This window comes from Nansenia antarctica (assembly GCF_963989245.1).
Source record: "Nansenia antarctica genome assembly, chromosome: 4".
Lineage (NCBI taxonomy): Eukaryota > Metazoa > Chordata > Actinopteri > Argentiniformes > Microstomatidae > Nansenia > Nansenia antarctica.
In genome coordinates, this window is record NC_137689.1 from 12,789,823 (window position 1) to 12,811,796 (window position 21,974).

Consider the following 21,974-nt stretch of genomic DNA (forward strand, 5'->3'; position numbering starts at 1 on the left):
AACAGTCCTAACATCTGTAGAATGCAGATGTTGCGCTTTTGTGAACTGGGTTTCCGCACTGTCATTATTTCCGTTTCCACTTCAAGAAGAACCACGCTTTTTTGGGGGGGGGTTTGCATTTTCCACTCTCTCATCGCATTCAGCCCGCTGGACTTATAGACATTATTATTGAAGTCACATTTTTATCTTTGCAATGGGGGACATCGAGGCACCCGATACGACCCGACCGCGCCAAAGTGTCCTACTCTCTCTGCTCCCCAGTAAAGAGTTCGCCACTTCGCGGAAAGGACTGCTGCTTATTGCAGAAGTGGTAAAGTAAAGCTTCGTTTTGTCGGATTCTATTGAGGTTATTAATAACATCTGTCATTAATTCCATGCATTAATGTCTACTGTATCCACATCGCTGTCAAGCTTAAGCGGCGCGTAAAAGTTAGCGCCATGCCACAGATTTTCATCGGAAGTTTAGTGTAGTTTTTGACATTTCGTGAGGTTAGAATTATAAGGTTCTATCTCCATTTTTGGTCAAAATGTAGTTTCTTACATAATCTGATCCATTAGGTGTTTATTGATGCCTGTGTGGTGTTATTTTTTAGAATGTTGACATTTTTGAGTCAGTAATTCATAAAATACAAAGGTTCCATCTCACAGAACATAATGGAATGTAAAAACTTTGACGCTCAATATCTCTGAACTACCCTAAATGGAGATAGAACCTTATCATTCTAAGCTCACGACTTCACTTATGTATTTGCAGTTATGAAAACAATAACAGCAATTCAACCCATTTTGCTAAAACGACAGTTGACACAACACTTGAGTTCAGCCCATTTGTATTTAGGTCAGTCCATGTGTCCATCACACGGTTCTCATTTAGACTAGGGAATCTTTTTTTTTTTCGTGGAAGGCGTTAAAGCAACATTTCCTGAATGAAGTGTCATATTCGGAGTTTATTATTATTTATGTGATACAGTTTAGTACGATGTATGAATACGAACAAAGGCTCTCACAAGTAGGCTTAAAGTTTGATTACAGTACAGCTAATACATTATAGAACAGATTGTGTGGTTATTTGTAATAAAAGGGATGGTTCGCTCAAATTAGAAACTGACCTTATCTGAGGGATGCCTGTCATTAACTATGTAACCCATGGTTGCAAATGCATGATCTGTGTAGATATGGAAGTCATTTTTCTGATTTCTTTCTCCCAAAAGTTTTTTCGATTCTCAAATCAGGTAATAATGATATAATGTGTGTGTCTTCCTTATGATCAGTGAGCACTAGAGCACCCTAACCCTAACCCAGATTGAACATGAACATGGTATTGCCATGAGCCCTCCTTGTTGTGCCATGTCATGTCATGTGACATTGAGTTCTTGATACAGTGTGAGAATTGACTATCATCAACGACACTCTACTTTACACTGGAGCATGTAGCCTGAAGCTATGCCCTCTGTTTCTAATCAGAGGGCTCTGGCCGACTGACCTCGAAAGTAAAATAATCACTCACATCAAAACAATACAAACTCTCTCTACACCCACTTAGAATATGATCCTCTCCCCTGACTGTTGCTGGAAACCACATGTGTACTGTAGGACTGTAGCCATTGGATGTCAAATAATCACGATAAAGCAGAAAATATGCTGGTGTTAGGTATGTGGCTTGAGAGACAGCTGCAAAACATAATATACCATATGCTAGAGTTCTCTTTGATCCTATTTGCTGGAATGACATGTCATGTTGAAATGAAGTAGCTACGGTGGTGTTAGTATCTTGTGGTATTCAATTTACAGCAAATGTGTCTCATCACAGAATGTTCCATAGCGTATGAAGTTGTTACATTCTATGGTTGGTTGAGAAGAATACATTTTTGTAGAAACTGTTTCTAAAAAAGCACTAGTCAGTGTGGACTACAGTGTGGAAATCCACTTCATGTGTCAAACTGGGTGTCATAGGACCTGCAGTTATGTCAAGGACATTTAGAAAAAAGTCTGAAGTGAAACAGTGTATGGATTCTGCATGATGCTGTATTCAAAACAAGTGTGTCCTTGGGTTGGCCTACTGTCACCACCATATATGTGCCTGTGTCTGTCTGGGATTGAACCCAGGCCCCCACTGTTCTACTAACACACACACCTCCTTCCTTCCTGTCTCTCTTTGTGTCTCTCTCACACTTTCGGTCTGTTAAATTTAAAAAAATAAAGATTACTTAAGAGTGAAAACAGTATATATTGTATTTTTTTCCGATTACAAAATACATTCTTATACTAAGATACAATAGGCGTCCACTTACAGAACATGATGAATTCTAAACGTCTGCATAACTCATGACAGGAAACTAAAGCTGAATACTATCCAGTGTGCTCTGCTCAGAGTGGCGACTTTGTAAACAGTGTTGAGTTGGGGGAGTTCCCCACCCTGAGGCATCTGTTATCTGTGGTTCTGATGACTCTCTGTAACAAAGACAAGATGGCAGCAGTCTATGTAGAATAACAGTGCCACACACACACACACACACACACACACACACACACACACACACATACACACACACACACACACACACACACACACACACACACACTCATACAATGTTGGTAATGATGTTTGGTGAGGAAACAAGAATGGTAGGAAGGCTGTGTACCATCATCAACATGAAGGAGAGGCAAGATATCATTTGTGTAGAGACTGCAAAGACATTATGAAGAGATTATGAAGGGCTTTCAACGTTTTCATAATAAATAATGCTGTGCTGTATCTTGTTGTATTTAAGTGTTACTAGACCTCATGACTGGATGTGTCCTGGTGGGCGAGTGGATAGTGATAGTTGGACTTGTGATCAGAAGGAGTTTAAATCCCACCTGGGAACACCACCACTAGTGTGCCCTTGAGTAAGGCACTTAGCCCTAAATTACTCCAGGGAGACTGTCCCTGTAATCTCTGGTTGTAAATTGCTTTGGATTAAAGCGTCTGCTAAATGGTTAAAATGAACTGAAGACTTGGAAGTTGTCTCCGATGGGGGTGATCCCCCCATATATTATAGCATTTGTTGTGTCATTTCCTTTTCTGTTTATTACTGATATGTGATATGCCCCCCCCCCCGTTTTATTTTTTCCTTTTCTTTTGTTTATGTTTTAGTTTTTTGTTTGTTAGTTTGTTTAAAAAAGATTCAATGAAAAATATTAACCCTAAAAAAAAAAAACCGTGGGGATTGGTGACACAGGAAGTACATTGCTTGAAAGGAAGTGTTTTGGTTAACACTTGGTAAGCACACAAATATAGGCCTAATACGTTTGACCCCATTATACTGTAAGTGCAGGCATGTGCAATGCCTGCATCAAGGTTTGCTTTTGGAATCACTATTGGCAGCAATACTAAGCCCTCTCTCTCCCTCTCTCTCCCTCTCTCTCCTCTCTTAGGCTCTGTCCTTCATCTCCTTTGTGTGTTTTGTGGCGTCCACAGCAGCGGCCTTTGTCACAGCTCCCCTCATTGAGTTCCTGGCAGCCCTCTTCCTCCTCTTTGCCTATTCCACCAAATTCAATGAGCGGTTCAAAGGCTTTCACTGGCCTCTTATGGTGAGTGCCTCTCCATTTGTTTATTTATTCATATTTATTTATTTATTTGTGTATTTAGTCATTTATCCAGGTGAGCCCCATTGAGTTAGGAATCTCTTTTCAGGTCCATTTGAAATTATAACTGCCATCTCTACTGTCCCATATTTATTGTTACTTACTTTATTATTTTTTTACTTTCACCCCTGAAGGACTTTCTGCGCTGTGTCAGTGCATCCATCATTTTTTTTATCATCTCCATAATCTCTGTGTCCAAGTATTCAGATGGGGCCTCCAAGGCTGCAGGGGTAAGCGACGCTACAAAGCATCAACACTTCATTGAAAGTACATTTCAAAATCCCAACGCATTTTATATATATTGTTCATAAAAAAGAAACAATAATAAGTAAAAAAAGAGAGGTTGAAGATGAAACTATGATCTGTGACCATCCACACATCTCTTATCTTACCTCGATCACACAGAGTTATCTATCCCGACCACATATTGATATACTATACTCCTTGAACTTTTTCAAGTTGCGCTTGGGTACTCCTCTCACATTACCTCTTCGCCTCTGCATATCCTAGTAAGGCTAGCTTTTGTCAAAAACTTGACCCCCTTCTCTTTTCTCCAGCTGTTTCACGCTGTATTGACATCAAAGGTTTCCTTCCCTTCCAGGTGTTCGGGTTCATTGCCACCATTATTTTTGCTCTGGATTTCTATGTCATCTTTAATGACCTGGCTAATTTCCTGAAGCAAGGAGGGGAGTCAACTGATGAGCCACCAAGAACTCCAGGTAACGCCCAGCCTGTCACAGTCTCTCCAACTATTGTCTTATGTTCAAGAGAGGACTGATGCAAGGCCAAAAGAACAAATGTATGAAAAACAGAAACGGCTCAAAAGACTGATAAGACTAAAAGCACTCTACCTTAAAACATGGCTAAAAAAGGTATGTCTTAGCCATGCTTTTAGTCTAGTATCCATCAGATACCTTCAAGTAAGTATTTCCCTGTTATCGCCAGAGGGGGTGAGAGGGTGACGCGGCCAGACTGTGACTAAGCGGCGAACACTGTCTCTGTCTCCGTCTCTCTCTCGCCCTCAGGTCCTCGTGATCCCCCACGTTCACAAACAAGACACCAGGCAGGAGTAAAAAAAATAATAAAAAATAAATAAACTTATTAAATATTCTAATTGGTAAAAACAGTTCAGGTAAGGGGACACTGATAAGAACACAGGAGTAGTATAGGGTTATTTGTGCAACTTATTGTTTGCTATTTTGCTCACTGTTTTAAAATGGATACAGTTCACAGTGACTCTCCCTATAGAAGCAAGATAGGGATTTAGCCTCTACAGTAAATATTTACATCTCTCTGGTCAAACCACAACAAGGCAGGACCCTCACTTGCGATATCTTAGAGACAGGCCCAGGGGATGCAGACCTGCAGAGCCAATTCCTCACTACAGCCTAAGTGGTGTTTCTGTTTTTTGTGTTTCAGATGACTCAGACTCTGACTCTGACTGAAGAAGGACTCAGAGGGACTCGAGACGTAAGCCACTCCCAGATGTCAAAGCTGACAACCTCAAGGATTAATATTTCATGATGACCCACTGTTGTGAAAACAGGTTGTGTTCCAAAATCCACACCAAGTCTAATTCTAAGGATGAACCAATGTGTTGGCCATGCATTATGAATGGTAATCTTAGTGTGGATAGTGGAGTGCGGGACGTTTTCAATCCCGTTGATAGTCTAAAGAGCACATCAATCAAATCATGATCTATAATCGTGATCAAGTAAGATAACAGATAGTATTCTTTCCAACTTCTCTTAAATGGCCCATTTGGGAAAATAACAGATGTTTTCTGCCCTGACAAGCTCACCTTCTACATCTGTATCTATTTCTAAAGCTGTGAATATCCTGTGGTGTTGATGTTAGCTCAATATTTGTTTACATTTGCCCAGGCCCAATAAGGAGCATGAGGACAAAAGGCAGAGAACACTACGGTTAGGTTAATGCATTTTCAATCCTATTGGTAACCTGTCAAAACAGATTAACAGTAGCCTGTGGATGTTTGCATTCTGAGCAATGCATTTTTCAATTATCTTACTTGGCAAATATGTAGGCCTATACTCTATGCCATATGTTGTATGCAGATTCGGGAGTCAATGTAAAAAAAAGATATACTTGGGAGAATCAGGAAAAACAGGTTGGAATCCAATATGTATGTATGTTTCCTTAATGTTCTTATGCACTTCTTCAATGTATGCATCATTTCCTAGATGGGCAGCTTGTTGGCTGGTTACACCATCTGTCCAATCATTACCATGCTTTCAGTAATAGCTTGATTTTTACTATCTTTAGTGACTTTATTCTGATATGTTTCAAAGGTCGTTCACTTCGCCCATAGATCTTTGGATCATATATGCAACCAATGTATTCAGGGCTCATAGTAACACTGCCACCTTGTCTCCCATCCCACGCTAAGACTGATTGTACATGGTGACTGTCAAGAAAATGCTATTTACTGGTTGAATGTTTTTTTTCTGTTCATTTCCTCTCGTTTTCTAATTCTCCAATTCACCAAATGCCACATCTATAAGCATTAGGAGACCCTTGTCATTGTGTGTGAAATGTGCACTGCTTATAATGTGATATGACTGCATTGATTGATTGATTGAAAATGGTACACACACACACAAGTTCACCTATCGCCAAGTTTCTACATTGAAGATGTAGAATCATACTGTGTAAGGGGTTTATATATATTGCATGTCATAAAAAAGAAAAGAGCAAGAAAAGTTTTTTCAGGAATCATTTGTACGTTGTAATCAGTTTAATAAAGAAATGAAGACATGTTCTACAGTTTCCAAATCCATTTATTTTTGAGACAAGGGTGTCACCATAAACGATAGTGTTGTTAATCTACAGAGAAATATTTTAATACAAAAATACAGATTTCAGTTCAGACTCATAGAATACAAGAAAGACCTGTATCTTTTACTGAACATTTAAGAATATCAAGATGAACTTGAAATTGAAAAGACAGCTAGTCATTTCTACTGTCTCTGTGTCAGGCATCTTAGCTGTATACAGGTTTTGAAACATCAACACGCCCCAAACCTTATCATGAAGCACAGTTGGTGAAATAGTTATAGGCATGTTCAAAGTCATATAAATATATCCAATTCATAACATGAGGTTATATTTACAGAGTGCTTATAATGCCTGAAGACGAAATATTAACTTGTATTGTTCTATTACATTGTCATGATCGACTAGTTAAAGCAAGGATTACATAATGCACCCACACTGTCCATTACTGCATGGTGTAGCATAAGGCTTATGCTATAAGGTATTGCTAGATGGGATGGGATCCACTAGTGTGATGTCAGCGGATTATTATATGTCACGCTTTGAAACAACTCAGTCCTTCACTGAAGTGAGAGACATAAATACAAACATTTTGATTGATTGTCTATTCACACAAACCCATCAACTCATGTTTCAATCATAATTACTATAACAGTTATTACGGTCTGTTCATTAAAATCAACTCCCTCACATACAAAATCATTAATAAGGCCTTCAAATTGGTCCACTGTCGTCACAAAGAATACCAGTTTAACAAAAGTTGGTACTGTATGGAACATCTGTTGAATTGCACCATAACCAGGAGAGGGTGCTATTCAGTCCATAAAGGGCAACACCCATGAGCTATTCCACTAAGAGCATCCTTACCATAATCCACATATACATATAACCAGCAAGGTCAAAAGCATTACCGACAACACCTGGAATGACAATCTGTGTAGATAAACGTGCCGAAATATTTTTAAACTATACAAACACCAAAACACAAGTCCACATTTCTCAAGAAAAAAAGTCCATCATTTTACTCACAAACAAACTTTCACATTAGAAAAGACTTGCATCTAAAAGAGTGTGACAATGTACGATGCAAAGATAACTGTGTCTCTCGCTCTGTTTATCTGTACCAAAACTAAAAGAACAGCTGCACACAAGTATTTGATGATATAAGCTGTCTGATAATACAATATGGCAAGACCACACGCATTCAATTGCAATTAATATGAGCAAAGGTTATGACAGTGGTCCTTTTTTATTACCGCAGTTAATCTTAACAAGATAACTTTTTAAAGTTTAACCTTATTGGTTCTCCATTCCATGAATGGCTAACATGTCATGGGTATGGACAATGAATAAGAAGGCTAAACCTTTCAAAAAATATGTTGCCCAATAGAGCTTTATGGTTGTGTTTTTATTTCATAACAATCGTTTGATATCAAACAGAGGATACAATGATGATTCAATCAATACCTGAGATGCTCCTTGGACGCTGATCGTAATCAGCACCTGTATATCAGGACTTTGTCCAATGTACCACCATTTTATTACCGTACCACTGCCATTTCTGTGACCCACAAGAGGGAATACAGGAACACATAGAAATGTCACATTGCTGCTGCGTTTATCATCCACAAATAACACTCACCACACCACAAAAACAAAATTCCTTCAATAACAACAATCCTAATACCTTCAATTTTCCCTATTTACAAAATATATAGTTTGGTGATGTGCATCTGTGAGACATACCGAAGCTAGTTTATTTAACTCTTTTATTATCTCAAGAGACTGGAAATGAATGAAATTGATGAACTGAACTGTGTTTCACAGTTTTTTTCAGGAGTATCTGATTTCATACAGTGATGGTAACAGAATGAGTAACTTCTCACTAAGAACTAATCTTTTGGTCAAGTTCTCAGCAATATAAATCATTATCAATCAAATGAAACAATAATGCGGAAATTTCCCCTTTCATTGAAGGGCAGTCAAAATATTTCAGTCTTATTATGTATCTGATTCGTTGAACTGTTTTGAAAACACAAACTCCATATTTCAAAGGATATTAGTGCTACCTCGACTTATTGCAATCACACCCACCAAACCCTGGGCCTGTACAAGTATGTGCTGGTGGTCATAGATACTTGGACAGTGTCTATGTCACACACTCAAGAAAGCATAAAGAAAACACCAGAGCAAAATGTCAAACCCATGCTGAATTTAAAAGCAGGAAAAAACATAATTCATGTAAAAAGTAAATATGTTCATCAGAATCAGAGTTAAAAGTCAGTCCTTTTGAGAACTGTAGACACAGACAGAAGTCACACAGTTTGAAGCGCTGCCTGGGACTGTAATGTCACTGGGAACGTGTCCTAGGCCAGCACGAGCTGCCGCTTTCCCAGGGTTGAAGCAGGTCTTGGATGGTATCTCTCCACCAGAGACATATGGTAAAGGGTACTGCAGTATTTCTTCCATGGAATGTGGGTACAGTGATTGGCTATGCCATTAGTGGGGTAGGCCTATGGGAAGAGAGGATGTAATGACAAGGGGAGAAGCCTGCGCTGGAGTTGCCGCCACTCTCAGACCAATCCTAGACTATCACTGTAGATCAGGCCGTGCCTCCATCTCGCCCCGGGACGCGGTGCGGGCACGCATGTACTCGCTGGTCTGGACAGCACCCGAGTGCCCGTCACCCATGCGCCACCGCTTCACTGCCAGGAAGGTGTTCACGCTGTAGACGCATGTCACCAGGAAGCCAAAGATCTGCACAGGAAGTTGGAGGAAATCACAGGAATTTGATTCAACTTAATTGCTGTTGCTATGAACACAATTCACATGTAGGCCAGATTAGATTTTATTGTACACGGAAAAACTAATTGAGGCACAGCTGTGAAGTACAGTACTTGAAACAGTCTGACAGTATGTATTTCATCCCTATCCGCTGTATTAATCTTAATTTCTTAAGATTGTTGTCTTTATTTGCACTTGACACCACGGACCTCATTGTCTCTTAGCTTGTTTTATAGCATTTTCGCTTTTTAATTGTCTAGTGTGTAATATTTGTGATATGTTATATGTGTATATGTTTGTGAATATGTGAATATGTTTTCTGTTTTTGCACCTTCAGAAGAACCACTACAATTTCATTGTATAGGCAACTGTACAAGGACAATAAAGTCTATTCTATTCTATTCTATTCTATTCTATGTAGATACTGCTCATCTGCTGTATGGCTCCTTCCTAAAAATACGTGGTAACTGTTTATTTTAACAAATAAAAAGAGACTACTGTATAATTACAGTGTGACAGTTTTAGCTGATTGAAAAGCAACACGCATGGGATTGATTACTCTCTGAATCTCTGCGTCATCTTCACACACCCCTAAGAAAATAGACAGACTGGAATTCATTAAACCGTCCGCACGCACGCTGCACACACACACAATCATATACACCACCAACACACAATCATATACACTAACACACACACACACACACACACACACAAACACACCCATCCACCCCCACACACACCCCAAGAGAGCCCAGAGTATTTAACAGCCCCCCTCCAGGCCTGAAAAAGTCCAGGATGTTTAATAGAGACATCCTGCTGAGAACATCTGTACCATAAACGACTCAGCACAAATCCTGCAGCCCATCGACCGCCCATGCACACAGCACTGATCCAGCCTCCTGTACTGTACAACCAACACTAACACTGGGAGGACAGCATGCAGGTTTGTGTGTGTGTGTGTGTGTGTGTGTGTGTGTGTGTGTGTGTATCAAGGAAGGGATCACTGAAAGGAGTATAGAAAATGTCAGAGTTGGAGTGAAAAAGAGAGGGTTAAAAAAGAGTTCATAGTAGATTGAGAAAGACAGAGAGACCAATGAGGTGTGACTCCTCTCCTGCCCTTCTCCGGGATGATTAGAGTTCTCTTGAACTCTAGAATGAACCAGAATGTCACGGCTCAGATCGAACATAATGGGATTCAAAACTCAGTTCAGGGTAAATAGTGGCTTTAAGGGCTAAATTTCACTGGAAGCGTCAACATCAGAGGCACGTCTGAGTTCGGTGAAATGTCGGGGTAACAGCAGCAGCAGCAGCAGGGTGGCTGGTGGCCAATGGAGCTAAGCACACACTGTGGTTCTGCTCGCACATCGTCAACCTCTCAGCACGCTGTCTCTTCCAGCCCAACTGTTGCTTCAAACCTCTCAAAACGAGAGTAGGGTTGTTGATGTGGCACCGTTTTCTTTGAGTAATCTTTCCTCTTTGGGGGAGGGCAAACACTATTTTGACATGGCATATGCAATTTGGGTGTTTGTCCACAGGGAGGCAGCAGTGATCACGAAATACAGACACAAAGAAACCAAGAGTAAACCAATAGTACCCAATCTGGTTCACCTTACCGTTCTATTTATTGTTAGAAACATCTCTCACGAATGATACAACATTTGACTGTTTTGTGTCTGTCTTCAATTTATACTTGTTTACTGTATGAGACAGAAATCCACTGGGTCATTCAACACTAGCCATTGTTCTTGATTAGGCTGACAGGAGAGTGACGGGAGAGGAAAGTGCGGGAGAGGGGATGAGGGGAAGGTTAGGGAGAATGAGGCATGGGCTACACAAAGCCGGATTCGTCTGAATCCGCGATGCTTTGATAACGTTTGCACCTCGCGGCTACGCGACTCTGGCGATTTCGAGAACTGCCTCCGCAAACTTTTGAAAACTAGGTTGCAAGGTCTGCAAATATTAGTCATAATTCTAAAAGAAATGACTGTATATTAATAAAAAACATTCTGAATGTTACTCTATATATAATGATAGCAATTTTACAATAAAACACACAGAGACACGTCAAAGAAAGAGACACTAGACGGGTCCATCAAGCAGTGGAGTGGAGAACGTTCCTGGTTTCGTATCAACATGCGCATGTCCTGTGTGATGTAGTGACGTGCTTCCAGGTCACACTGGCACACGTTGAATCATTTCCTTGGTCTACCAGCTGTGATACGCGAACCCGTGTGGCTGGAAAATCTTTGCGTGACGGTGTGAAAACGCCCAGAGATCAGATCTGCTCAGAAATCGCGTATGGACATTGTGTAGCCATGCATGAGTGATGATGGAGACTCACCACTGCTGCGATCTCGGCTCCAGAGTTGTGGTTGAGAGCAGCCAGGACCACGGAGGCCAGGAAGAAGAAGAAGGTGCTAGCAGCTGTGTTGACCAGGTCCTGCAGAGACAGACAGACAGATAGACATGGATGGACAGTGAGATAGGTTGCGGATGAGGATGAGGAAACATGTTTTTGCACACTTTCAACAGATTTTGTTTGATTGTGCCCTAGAGTAGGGCACTTAGCCCTAAGTTACTCCAGGGAGACTGCCCCTGTAATCTCGAATTGTAAATTGCTGTGGATAAAAGTGTTACATTGTTAAAAAAATAAAAAAAATAATAATTGTGCCACAGAGTTTGGCCTAGCTCCAAGCTCAACAGTAAAGAGCATGTTGTTTGGCAGGACAACAGTAGTCATAAGAGTTGGGAAAAGTACATGTGGGACCAACATCGAAATATGGATAGAGTTGTTTACAACATCTAAATCAGATGGTACGGTTGCTCCTTTATTTTGGTTGAACCTCTATGGTTTCATTCTAACCTACAACCAATATCATAATGTTTACATTATACCACAGAATCAATTCACTATATTCTTTCAGGAGTTATTCAAATGAGGAAGGACCACAATCTAATAACGGGGGAACAGGGAAAAAGACAACAAAAGATCATCTTTATCTGGAGAATGTTGAGCAGCAGACAGGGAGCGCGACTGCCATGTGATTTCCAGTTCATACTACAATGGATTGTAGTGTCACACATGGTATCTATCTTGAACTTTGGAAACCTACTTATGCTCAACATCCGGTGATCCCACAGCCCGATGGTCCCACATTTCTAATATTTCATAGGTGGGCTAGGGATAGGGTTCGGGTTAGGGTCAGTGTTAGGGCTAGGGTAAGGATTAGGGTTAGGGTCAGTGTTAGGGTTAGGGTTAGTTAGATTACTTAGAAATGTGGGAACATTGGGCTGTGGGACCATCGGGCTGTGGGACCATCGGGCTGTGGGAACATAGACACACTCCCACATTAACACCCCTTCCAACCATGTTCCCCAGATGAGGTGGCATGCTATAAATCTTGTCCGGATCCTTTTTTCTCCAGACTTTCCACTTGCAATAACTGTGATACATGATCATATTCATCTGTCCACAATATGTTTTTTTCTGATATCTGCAGATATCTAACTACAGTAACCTGGCCATCATTTTGGGGGATAACCAGTGGTTTAATCTAGTAGTGAAGCCTCGGTAGATCGGCTGGTGACCACGCAGATGGAGTATCCCTGAGAGGGACAGTTGTTTTGGGGGTTTTCTTAATTATGGTGAGCATTCTTCGGTCATCCAATGTAGAAGTCTGCGTTGGCCTACCAGCTCGCTTGCGATTGCTGAGGTCACCAGTGCTTTTTTCTTTCTTTTTAATGATGTTCCAAACTCTTGATCTTGGCATGCCTAAGGTTTTGGCTATGTTTCGGATAGTTGTTTTTCTCCAGATTTTTGGGCTAGATAATGGCTTGCTTGACTTTCATTGACACCGCTTTGGTCGTCATGTTGACAGACACCAATAGACTTGAATCCTAGAATCAGGACAAAAGAGGGACAATGTATAAAAAGTGTCGTAGTTTTGGAGTGGTGAAACCAATATGTACACAAATACCATCACAGCTGAGAATGTCTACTTTAACGGTTTCATTTAAAATCACTGTATATTTGGATATTGAAAATGTTATAGGCAAAGATTCATCATACTACGTAACACACACACACACACACACATACACACATACACACACACACACACACACACACACACACACACACACACACACACACACACACACACACAGACAGTGACCATGTGGTGTTCTGGCTGGCTGACCAGTCCTTCAGTGAATGGTTAATAAATGCCTCAGCATGACTTGGGCATGGCACCCATGTGATTGGATGCATGATGTGAGTTACTGCCCACATCGTCTCACATGACAACAACTCCCACACAGTGCTGCTGAAAGAAGTCTCTCTTTTCTTTACGCAAACACGCCTACACAACAATCAGATGCCTCCTGATTTATAAAATAGTTTGTATATATACGTGTGCATGTGCGTGTGTGTGTGTGTGTGTGTGTGTGTGTGTGTGTGTGTGTTTGGCAGGACCTGTGAACAGAGAACAAACAGCTCCGGAGAGTGTTTAACTTGAAAAGTGGCTTAATGTGTTTAATGGAAGCATCATAAGCTCTAGCTACGATCGCCCAACGGCCGCTAACACTCAATCAACCCATTACCGTGGGCTGCAGCCTACTGGCACATACTTGTTCAACTGGTTTTAGCTTCTGGTTTTACAGCTTCAATACAACCACACTTTTAAAGCAAGAGGATCCCAGATCCAGATCCTGATCCCAGATCCCAGCTCGCCTCGCAGCAGCTCACCCCATCCCCGGAGAACCATTCCCACATTCCACATCCTGGGCTGCTTTCTATAAAGCGCCTGCCGAAGAATGGAGTGCCTGCCTTTAAATAACCCTGGCAAACCGCTGTCTTCCTTTTTCTCCCTCTTTGCAGGACGACAGGACTCCCTTCTTCAAACCCCTTTAACCTAGAGAGCCAACACCAAGACAGGCAGACAGGGACAGACAGGCAGACAATTGGCCGGCAGAGAGGGGCAATTCCACAGTAACATGTGGAATGTTGTCGGGACTGGATTTTTCACTTTCAAACGTATGCCAAACAAAAAACCCTTGCCTCAGAGATAGCCTCTGCAAAATGAAAACATTCTTTATTGTCTGCGACCGACGTGAGAAGGATCCTAAGAATCTGTTTTAGGGACACCACGCCATATAAATGCCCTATATTGCTGATACCCATCATGTCCCATCAGATCAGTAAACATGGAGGAAAGGAAACAAGGAAAGTAAACATGTTCTAACTGCTGAGATACAGTCACTGACTTCTTTGAGAGAAGGGTGAGATATTAGGAAGTTCAGTTCACTTTGGCAGTGCAGTCAGAGACTCTCTCTGAGCCACTGTGTGTGTGTGTGTGTGTGTGTGTGTGTGTGTGTGTGTGTGTGTGTGTGTGTGTGTGTGTGTGTGTGTGTGTGTGTGTGTGGAGACTATGTCGGAGTGTGCGTGTTAGGAGTGGTCCTTCACCAAGGGGGCTTGACGGTTCCCATCCAGTGGCTAAACCAAATGCTGTCAGGTCAGGTGGGTGTTTACGGTGGGGCTGCACCATATTGGAAAAAAAAACGACATTGGAAAAAAAAGAATCTACAATATTATTGCAATATGAATATTGCAGATGACTTGAATAGCTCTATAATAATTAATCATTCTAGAATGATTGGGGTGATTGTGTAGCGGAGTGTATCGGCAGAGAAAATAAATATAATAATAAAAAAGCTGAGAAATTACTTTTTACTTTTTACCGTCCATTCTTAAACTTTAATGCTATCCAATTGCTTTCAACACACCAAACACAAAAGCAGGTGAGAACTGTGACTTCTGAAGTGATTGTTGAGGGGGAAATTAGGTCGTTTAATACACTGGTTGAATCACCATGACACTATTATATTCATATAATACTTTTCTATTAATCAAGTCACTGATCTAACATGTCATGATTTAATAATGCATGTTGCTTATCCTAAAATAAAGGGGCTCATCTGTGAATGAAGAAGAAGGGTGGTGTCTAGAAGGGACCAGGAGATTACAAAAGGCTATATCTGTGTACTCCAGGTTAAAACAGACTACAGGAGGCTATATCTCTGTACTCTTCTGTTAAAACAGAACATTAAACTAGGAAAGCTTCATTATCACATTAGGGATTTAACATGAGTGACAAAATAGGTAATTTAACATTTTCTTCTCCAATTATTATTTTTTATAAATAGCATATTTTAAACAAAATTATATATAAACAAAATATAAAAAAGAGCACCTATACACCAGCCCCCTGAGTGGTTTACAAACTAGGACTACAACTCGCGGGGTTTGGTTGTTTGATAAACTGATCACGATGATCAGTGATTGGTGGTTCACTGTGCAGTGCCTGCATGTCAATCACTAGCAACAAACGCAGTGGATCCACAAAACCCTTAAATCGAAGTAAATGATGTTATATCAGACAGACTTCTCTTGTAGATTAGTCAAGGAAAATGAACACCGTGCAAGTTTTCCTTTTGTATCCAGCAGCAAAAAAGTTGTAGCATGACGTGTTTGAGTTCATTTGCCTTACTGGGCATCACAAGTCCTGTGATGTGACTATCGCACATCGCGATGATGATGCTGAAACGATATATTGTCTTGTTTACACTGATTAGGCTACAGGAAACATGAAGATCAAAATCACAGAGTGAGCTTCATAATTCTACCAAAAACACAATACAGAATAGTTTTATTTCAACACTTGTTTTTTTGGAAAGAAAAATAAGGAGGAGGAGGAACATACAGTAAGTATTTCATGTCGTCTTCTGCTTGGGTGGTAGAACATCGGGACTAAAAAGTGGCAGTAAGGAGATTTTCCTCCTTGAAGGGTAAGCTGAGGTAAAATAAATAGAGCGAGGAGTGGGGGCTCTGGGCTCAGAGTAGATTAGTAACTATAGCCAGCAGCACTTAATGCCAGTTGGATTAAATGTACAGTTGGGGGGAGGTAAGGAACCCTGCTAGGCAGACTCTGACGAAGTTTCCTCAAGAGCACACTTAGGAAAACACAGCTAAAGCTTTGAATGCACACACACATACACTCGTGCATACACTCACTCACACACACATGCACACACAAGGAATGCACTAATGCACTAATCTAAAGTCATTGAGGTAAATAGGGTCATTTTACAATGACAGAAGTCTGCCCTGTGCACTGCCAGAAAGTGAACTGCCATTGCAGGGTCTGCTGTGAGGTAAGAGGGGATAACCTGATCATTTAGTACAGATCAGGGATGAATTTCCTGAACGCTTTTGTACAGGAGCATGAAGATCACCGTAAGACCTTCGTCTCTGCAAAGAGAGATAGGCCTACTAAGATTTGATGCTCAAGGCTATTGTTAGGATGAGTGGAAAGTGATAGTTCTCTCCAATTCCTTCTTTTCCTTCACATTTTGTATGGTCTGGTTTTCACCATTAGCAACCAACAAATTAGCACACCCGGACGGAGCCTTCATTATTGCAGGGGATTTCAACCATTCTAACCTGAGGACTGTACTCCCAAAATTCCACCAACATGTCTCCTGCCCAACCTGAGGTGACAAAACTCTAGATCATGTTTATACAAACATCACTGAGGGCTATAAAGCCAATCCCCTACCCCACCTGGGGCAATCTGACCACATCTCATCTCAGTTCCTACTCCCTACGTAAACACCACTCATTAAAAGGTTGAAACCGACAGTGAGGACAGACAAAATCGGTCGGGTGACTGACAGTGTGGTCTGCGAATGGTCTCGTATAAAAAATGCCCAGCGCATCATCGGCACCAACGTCACTACCATCGAGTCCCTCCAGGTTGATCGTGTCGGCAGAGGGCGGTAAGTATCATTAAGGGTACGTCGCACCCCAGCCACAGTCTGTTTGATCCCCTACCATCCAGAAGACTGAAGAAGTACAGGATCTCCAGGTCCCGTACCAGCAGGCTCCAGAACAGCTTCTTCCACTCTGATAAACAATCCCCAAACAATCTATATAACCTCAGCTGTCACCAACAGCGTATTCCCCCTAAACCAAATCTGACCAAGCTGACCATTCAAGGAAATCTCACTCTCAACCTCCACCAATTTTGCTTGGGAAAAAGAGTGCTGCACTATGCAAAAGAATACCTAACAACTCAGAATACTTTACAGCATAAAACTGCAGTGTCATGTAAAAACTCCTGGCGGCCCACTCTCACTGGAGGAACTTTGAAACTGAGATATAAACACAAAAAGAAGAAAAGGCCTACACCACGGAGCACAAGCCTGCTACTAGTCCTGAGCCAATGAGAGACATGGAAAGACCGTGGGGGTCTGGCAGGCGACAGCCCACTCACCATTTAGCCAAACTCAGCCCTTTGAGGCCTAGAAACCCCATGTCTACTAAAAGCTATGGCAACAGCTTTCTACAAGGCACAACAAAATACATGCATACAAAACCTCTTGTGGCATGCTGACTCAGAGACATACTGTATGTAAAACAACACACACCTCATCTACCCACCCCCCACGGGACACCTGCATAACAACACAGACTGGCTTGTGTCCTCACAAGCATGCATACGAGATAAAAAAAACATCACAGTTATAATTACTATTTGAGTGAGACATTATAGGACTACGTCTAATATGGATAGTCATAGATGGTGAGATGAGAGAATTTAGAGTTTGTCTCAAAGAGTCCAGCCTAGTCCAAATCAGTGGCTTCTGGATTAAAACAGGCCTCTTTTTAAAGTAATATATAAAACCCAAATTTCATTTTGCCTCTTTTTGCCAGACGTAGAAGCCAAAAGTACATCCCCCTCTTGCCTGTTTGAGGTAGAACACATAGTACTAAGTATACCATAATGCAATATGATAGCTATGGTTGGATTTGGACCACTTAAACTCACCATCTATTACTTTTGCTGGTATGCAGTGCACTCTGGAAATAAAGCAAAGACAAGCTTTTCCATTGCCATCTGTAAAAGATACTGTATGTGTGTGGGCAAATAGTCAAAAGAACTACCATGTTGTATTGGAGAGGACCAACCGATTCAGTTATAGCAGGCTTTTAAGGCCTCCAGCAATGACTGCGCCGTCTTCTACTTGATTTCACTTGCATTTCTTCGGACAATTCTCAAATAAAATAAAATGTGCCCGTGCTACTCACCGTCAGGCTCCAGTTGACGTGGGGTACTTTGGTGTGCAAGTTGAGGCTGAAGATGAGGAGGAGCACGCCGGTGACGACAAAGGCACTGCAGCTGACAAACTCAAAGAAGTAGACCCCTCCGCAGGGCAAACAGAGCATGATGGTTTCTATGCAGATGAAAGCAATAAGGGAGAGGGCCTGCAGAGAGGGAGGAGTCAGTCAATGGCAGGCAATAGATAAAACATAAACATACACAAACATACAGCAGAGTAGAGAGAGCATATGCCTTTATGATACAACCTACCTCTACGTTTGTGTAGAGGTCGGTTGTATACCTTTGTGAATTGTATAGCCCTCTGGAGTGAAAGGAGCCCGACTCATTGGCTCACATCCTGAATGGTTCAATTCCTTGCCACATTCATCAGGGAACCACAAAATGGGGAGGAATGGTGAGGTTCAAATGCTATTGAGGTGTTCCTCTGCCATCAGTCCCCCCACAAACCTCAGACAGATTGCAGGTTGGCCCGGTCCGAGTGAGGGAACCGTTGCCACCGACAAATTCCAGGCCTCATCCCATCAGGGCCGGTTCAGACTAGATCTGGTAGGATAACAGATCTAAATAAAGAATCTGCTCCATCTGGACCCGAACCCCCCCCTTTTGAGCAACTGGAAAAGCGCTATATACTGTAAATTCCAATCCATTATCATGCCGCAATCACATCAAACACACAGTCCCTGAGAGAGACAGGAGCCAGGCGGTATTGTCCCCTTCTGCTGCCCCATCCCACCACCTTTCAAAAAGTATCTCACATACTAATACCACAGCTGCAAAGACACAAATCCAACCCTAACAAACTGGGGCAAGATATTATGATATGACACTCAGACGTGCATACACACACACACACACACACACACACACACACACACACGCACACACACGACACATTGTATTGAACTACATTCTGGTCTTATGTGTGCTTTGTATTATATCTATGCATGTATAATGGGTGACCTAATCAGATTTTTCTCTGCTGCTTTCTAAGCTCTATTGAAATGCAGATTCAGCTGGGCCTCAGTGGAAGCCTCCTCCCCTGTTATGCATTTGTGTTTAAATGAGTCGGGTGGGTGACAGTGACTGAACAGACAATGCTTTCCATGGCAACAGTGTGACCTTAATATGCAGATTCTCCTTCCTTTTTCATCCATGATGTATCCTTTTGACATAGGACAATCACCCACCTCTGTGTGTTATTAGATGTATTAACAGCTTCTTAGGCAGTATGAGTCCTATGATGTAAGACTGTCTGAGAAAGTTATTAATAATAAACGTAGAGACCATTCTATCTAGAATCATTGAAAAACTAAAATTGTGAAATATGTGCTTGCATTAGTATGTCTCAAATCCATCTAGTCTATGTTCTGGATCACACACTGCTGAAGCCAATCCTTCCTCTCCTCCCAGGTAACTTAAAATGACGGGCTGTCTCTGACAGTCTCTATGAAACCTTGAGAGTGAATTATCTTTCTAAGAGTACAGCAGCTTCTTGAGCTATTTCTACAGTATCTAGAATATGTTTGTCAATGTCAGAAATAGCACAACTGAGGCAGCTGGCTGAGGGAGGTGACGCCACTGGGTCACTGTGGGACTGCGTCTAATGATCGCAAGGTCGACGGTTCAAACCCCAGCTGGCCACATGTCGAGGAGTCCTTGGGCAAGACAGTGAACCCCAAATTGCTCCCAATGATAGGGCTTTCACACCGCCATGAGTGGGCTGGCACCTTGCATGGTAGCTTGCCGCCCTTGGTGAGTGAAAGGATGAATGAAAGGCCATTGTAAAGCTCTTTGGAATAAGGCGCTATATAAGTCAGTCCATTTTGCCACTGACTTGACACAAGTAGAGTGAGTAAACTGAATAGGTTGTGTTCCTCATGATTGGCTGGCTGCCCTTCTCTCCTCCCAAGCCCAGGGCTGTTTTCTGATCTAAACCCTGTCCATCCAGTTTAATGAGCAGGGAACAGCATCAAAGCTCACCCCCACTGTGTGTCTCACACCTTCTGTTGCATGGACAGAGGACTTAAAGCAAAGATCGAGCACCCCCACCACTGATTGGCTCTCTGGCTAGCCCTTCACATTTCACTGCTACTACAGCCTGGTGAAGGCCAAAGTCAACGACACACTTGACATAGCAACATGGACGTGTCCAGACTGGGGGTGGGAGGGGGGAAGATGGTAGGGGAGGGATGGGGGAGGGATGAAGCCATTGATGCTCTTGATAAAAGCAGCCCTTCCCAAGCCCAGTGTGGAGCAGGTGTTAGACACACAGAGGAGGGTGTGTGTGTGTGTGTGTGTGTGTGTGTGTGTGTGTGTGTGTGTGTGTGTGTGTGTGTGTGTGTGTGTGGGAGATGGGGTTGTTATTGTACCATCCATGCTGGGTAATCGTGTAAGTAATACGTCAGCCACCTGGCCACCCTATTCTAAACCCTCCCATTCTTCATCTGTGGGATAAGATATGTACATTGTGAGCTGCTTGGAGTCAGATCCCCCATCACATCCACCATCTGTTCCCAGAAAATGAATCGCCTCACAGTAAGCACTGTACTCCAAGTGTGCTTCTTCTTCCAAATCCAGTGTGTGTGTTTTGAAATGGTCCCAAATCCAGTGTGTGTGTTTTGTTCCTAGTCTAAATGGTTCATATTAATCCATGTGTAAAAAAAACAAACAGGAATTGCTTGCCTACAGAGCTCTCTATCCTACATGCGTGCGTGTGTGTGTGTCTAACAGACCAGACTGAGAAACACTTGAACAGAACACACCGTCTCTCCGGAGTAGGAAATGCTCACTGACACGGGGCAGCATCTGGTAACTTCATTTAACTTCAGCCACAGCGCTACGAAAAAAAACACCTTTCAATAATATTTTACTTTCCCTTGTTAAAGCACCAAAAAAGAGATCTACATTACGAGGTCCATTGACACAATAGAATGGCTATGTAACAACAAGCTGAAACAACGTTTTTTTGTCTTGGTACCCATACCAGAAAGGGATTGTCAAAATGTGAGAATGAGCTACTTTGAGTGAGGTGACATTGTCCTTATAGCAATGCACAGCAGAGATCCAGTGTCCTTTTCTCATGTCCTTAAGACTAAACACCCCCATGTAAGGTCATCCTACGCAAAGAGGGGCTGCGAAGCCCATAGCCCAGGCCCTTCTGGGACTGACTGCTGCCTTTCCTAGTGACACAAGGTCAGCCTGAGGCCGTCAGAATGGTTATGCAACTACAACCTCTATGGAACTAAAGGCCATATAATATGGGTGTGGTGGTAGTAGAAAGTTTTCCCTGAGAAAGTCATCGGCAGGAACAAGTGCAGTGAGGGTGGGGCAGTGAGGGTGGGAGTTTTTCACCTCCCAGTATTCAAATGAGACTGCAACCTAACCTAAGTAAAAAAAATATATATATATTTTCCTTGAGTTAAGTGGGACAGTCCAGTATTCCAAGTTTAGTTAAATATCAATCATCGACTTTGTGCTTATGGTTGGGATGACCTATTAACGTTGCGAGGCCTCTTCAGAGAAACATTGAGTACATTTACAGAGGAGGTACAGTGAGCTGTGTTTCAGGGATTTCACAGTAAAACA

At 42.0% G+C, this 21,974-nt stretch overlaps 2 protein-coding genes across 2 annotated transcripts in view; one reads left to right on the forward strand and one right to left on the reverse strand.

Moving 5' to 3' along the window:
• Positions 1–193: 193 nt before the first annotated feature.
• Positions 194–5,416, forward strand: cmtm3 (CKLF-like MARVEL transmembrane domain containing 3; the record flags this gene model as incomplete). Its single annotated transcript, XM_080528881.1, has 5 exons — positions 194–310; positions 3,418–3,573; positions 3,762–3,857; positions 4,229–4,346; positions 5,047–5,416. 5 exons carry the CDS (start codon positions 194–196, stop codon positions 5,070–5,072), a joined length of 513 nt encoding a protein of 170 aa, XP_080385007.1. The 3' UTR covers positions 5,073–5,416.
• Positions 5,417–7,807: 2,391 nt separating this feature from the next.
• The window catches only part of cmtm4 (CKLF-like MARVEL transmembrane domain containing 4), a 16,413-nt gene continuing 2,246 nt past the window's right edge, over positions 7,808–21,974 (reverse strand). Inside the window, exons 2-4 of the mRNA XM_080528880.1 lie at positions 18,356–18,532; positions 11,549–11,647; positions 7,808–9,177 (exon numbers count right to left, since the gene is read on the reverse strand). Of these exons, the coding sequence (XP_080385006.1) occupies positions 9,013–9,177; positions 11,549–11,647; positions 18,356–18,532 (441 nt within the window). The 3' untranslated portion in view covers positions 7,808–9,012. The remainder of the gene's footprint in view (positions 9,178–11,548; positions 11,648–18,355; positions 18,533–21,974) is intronic.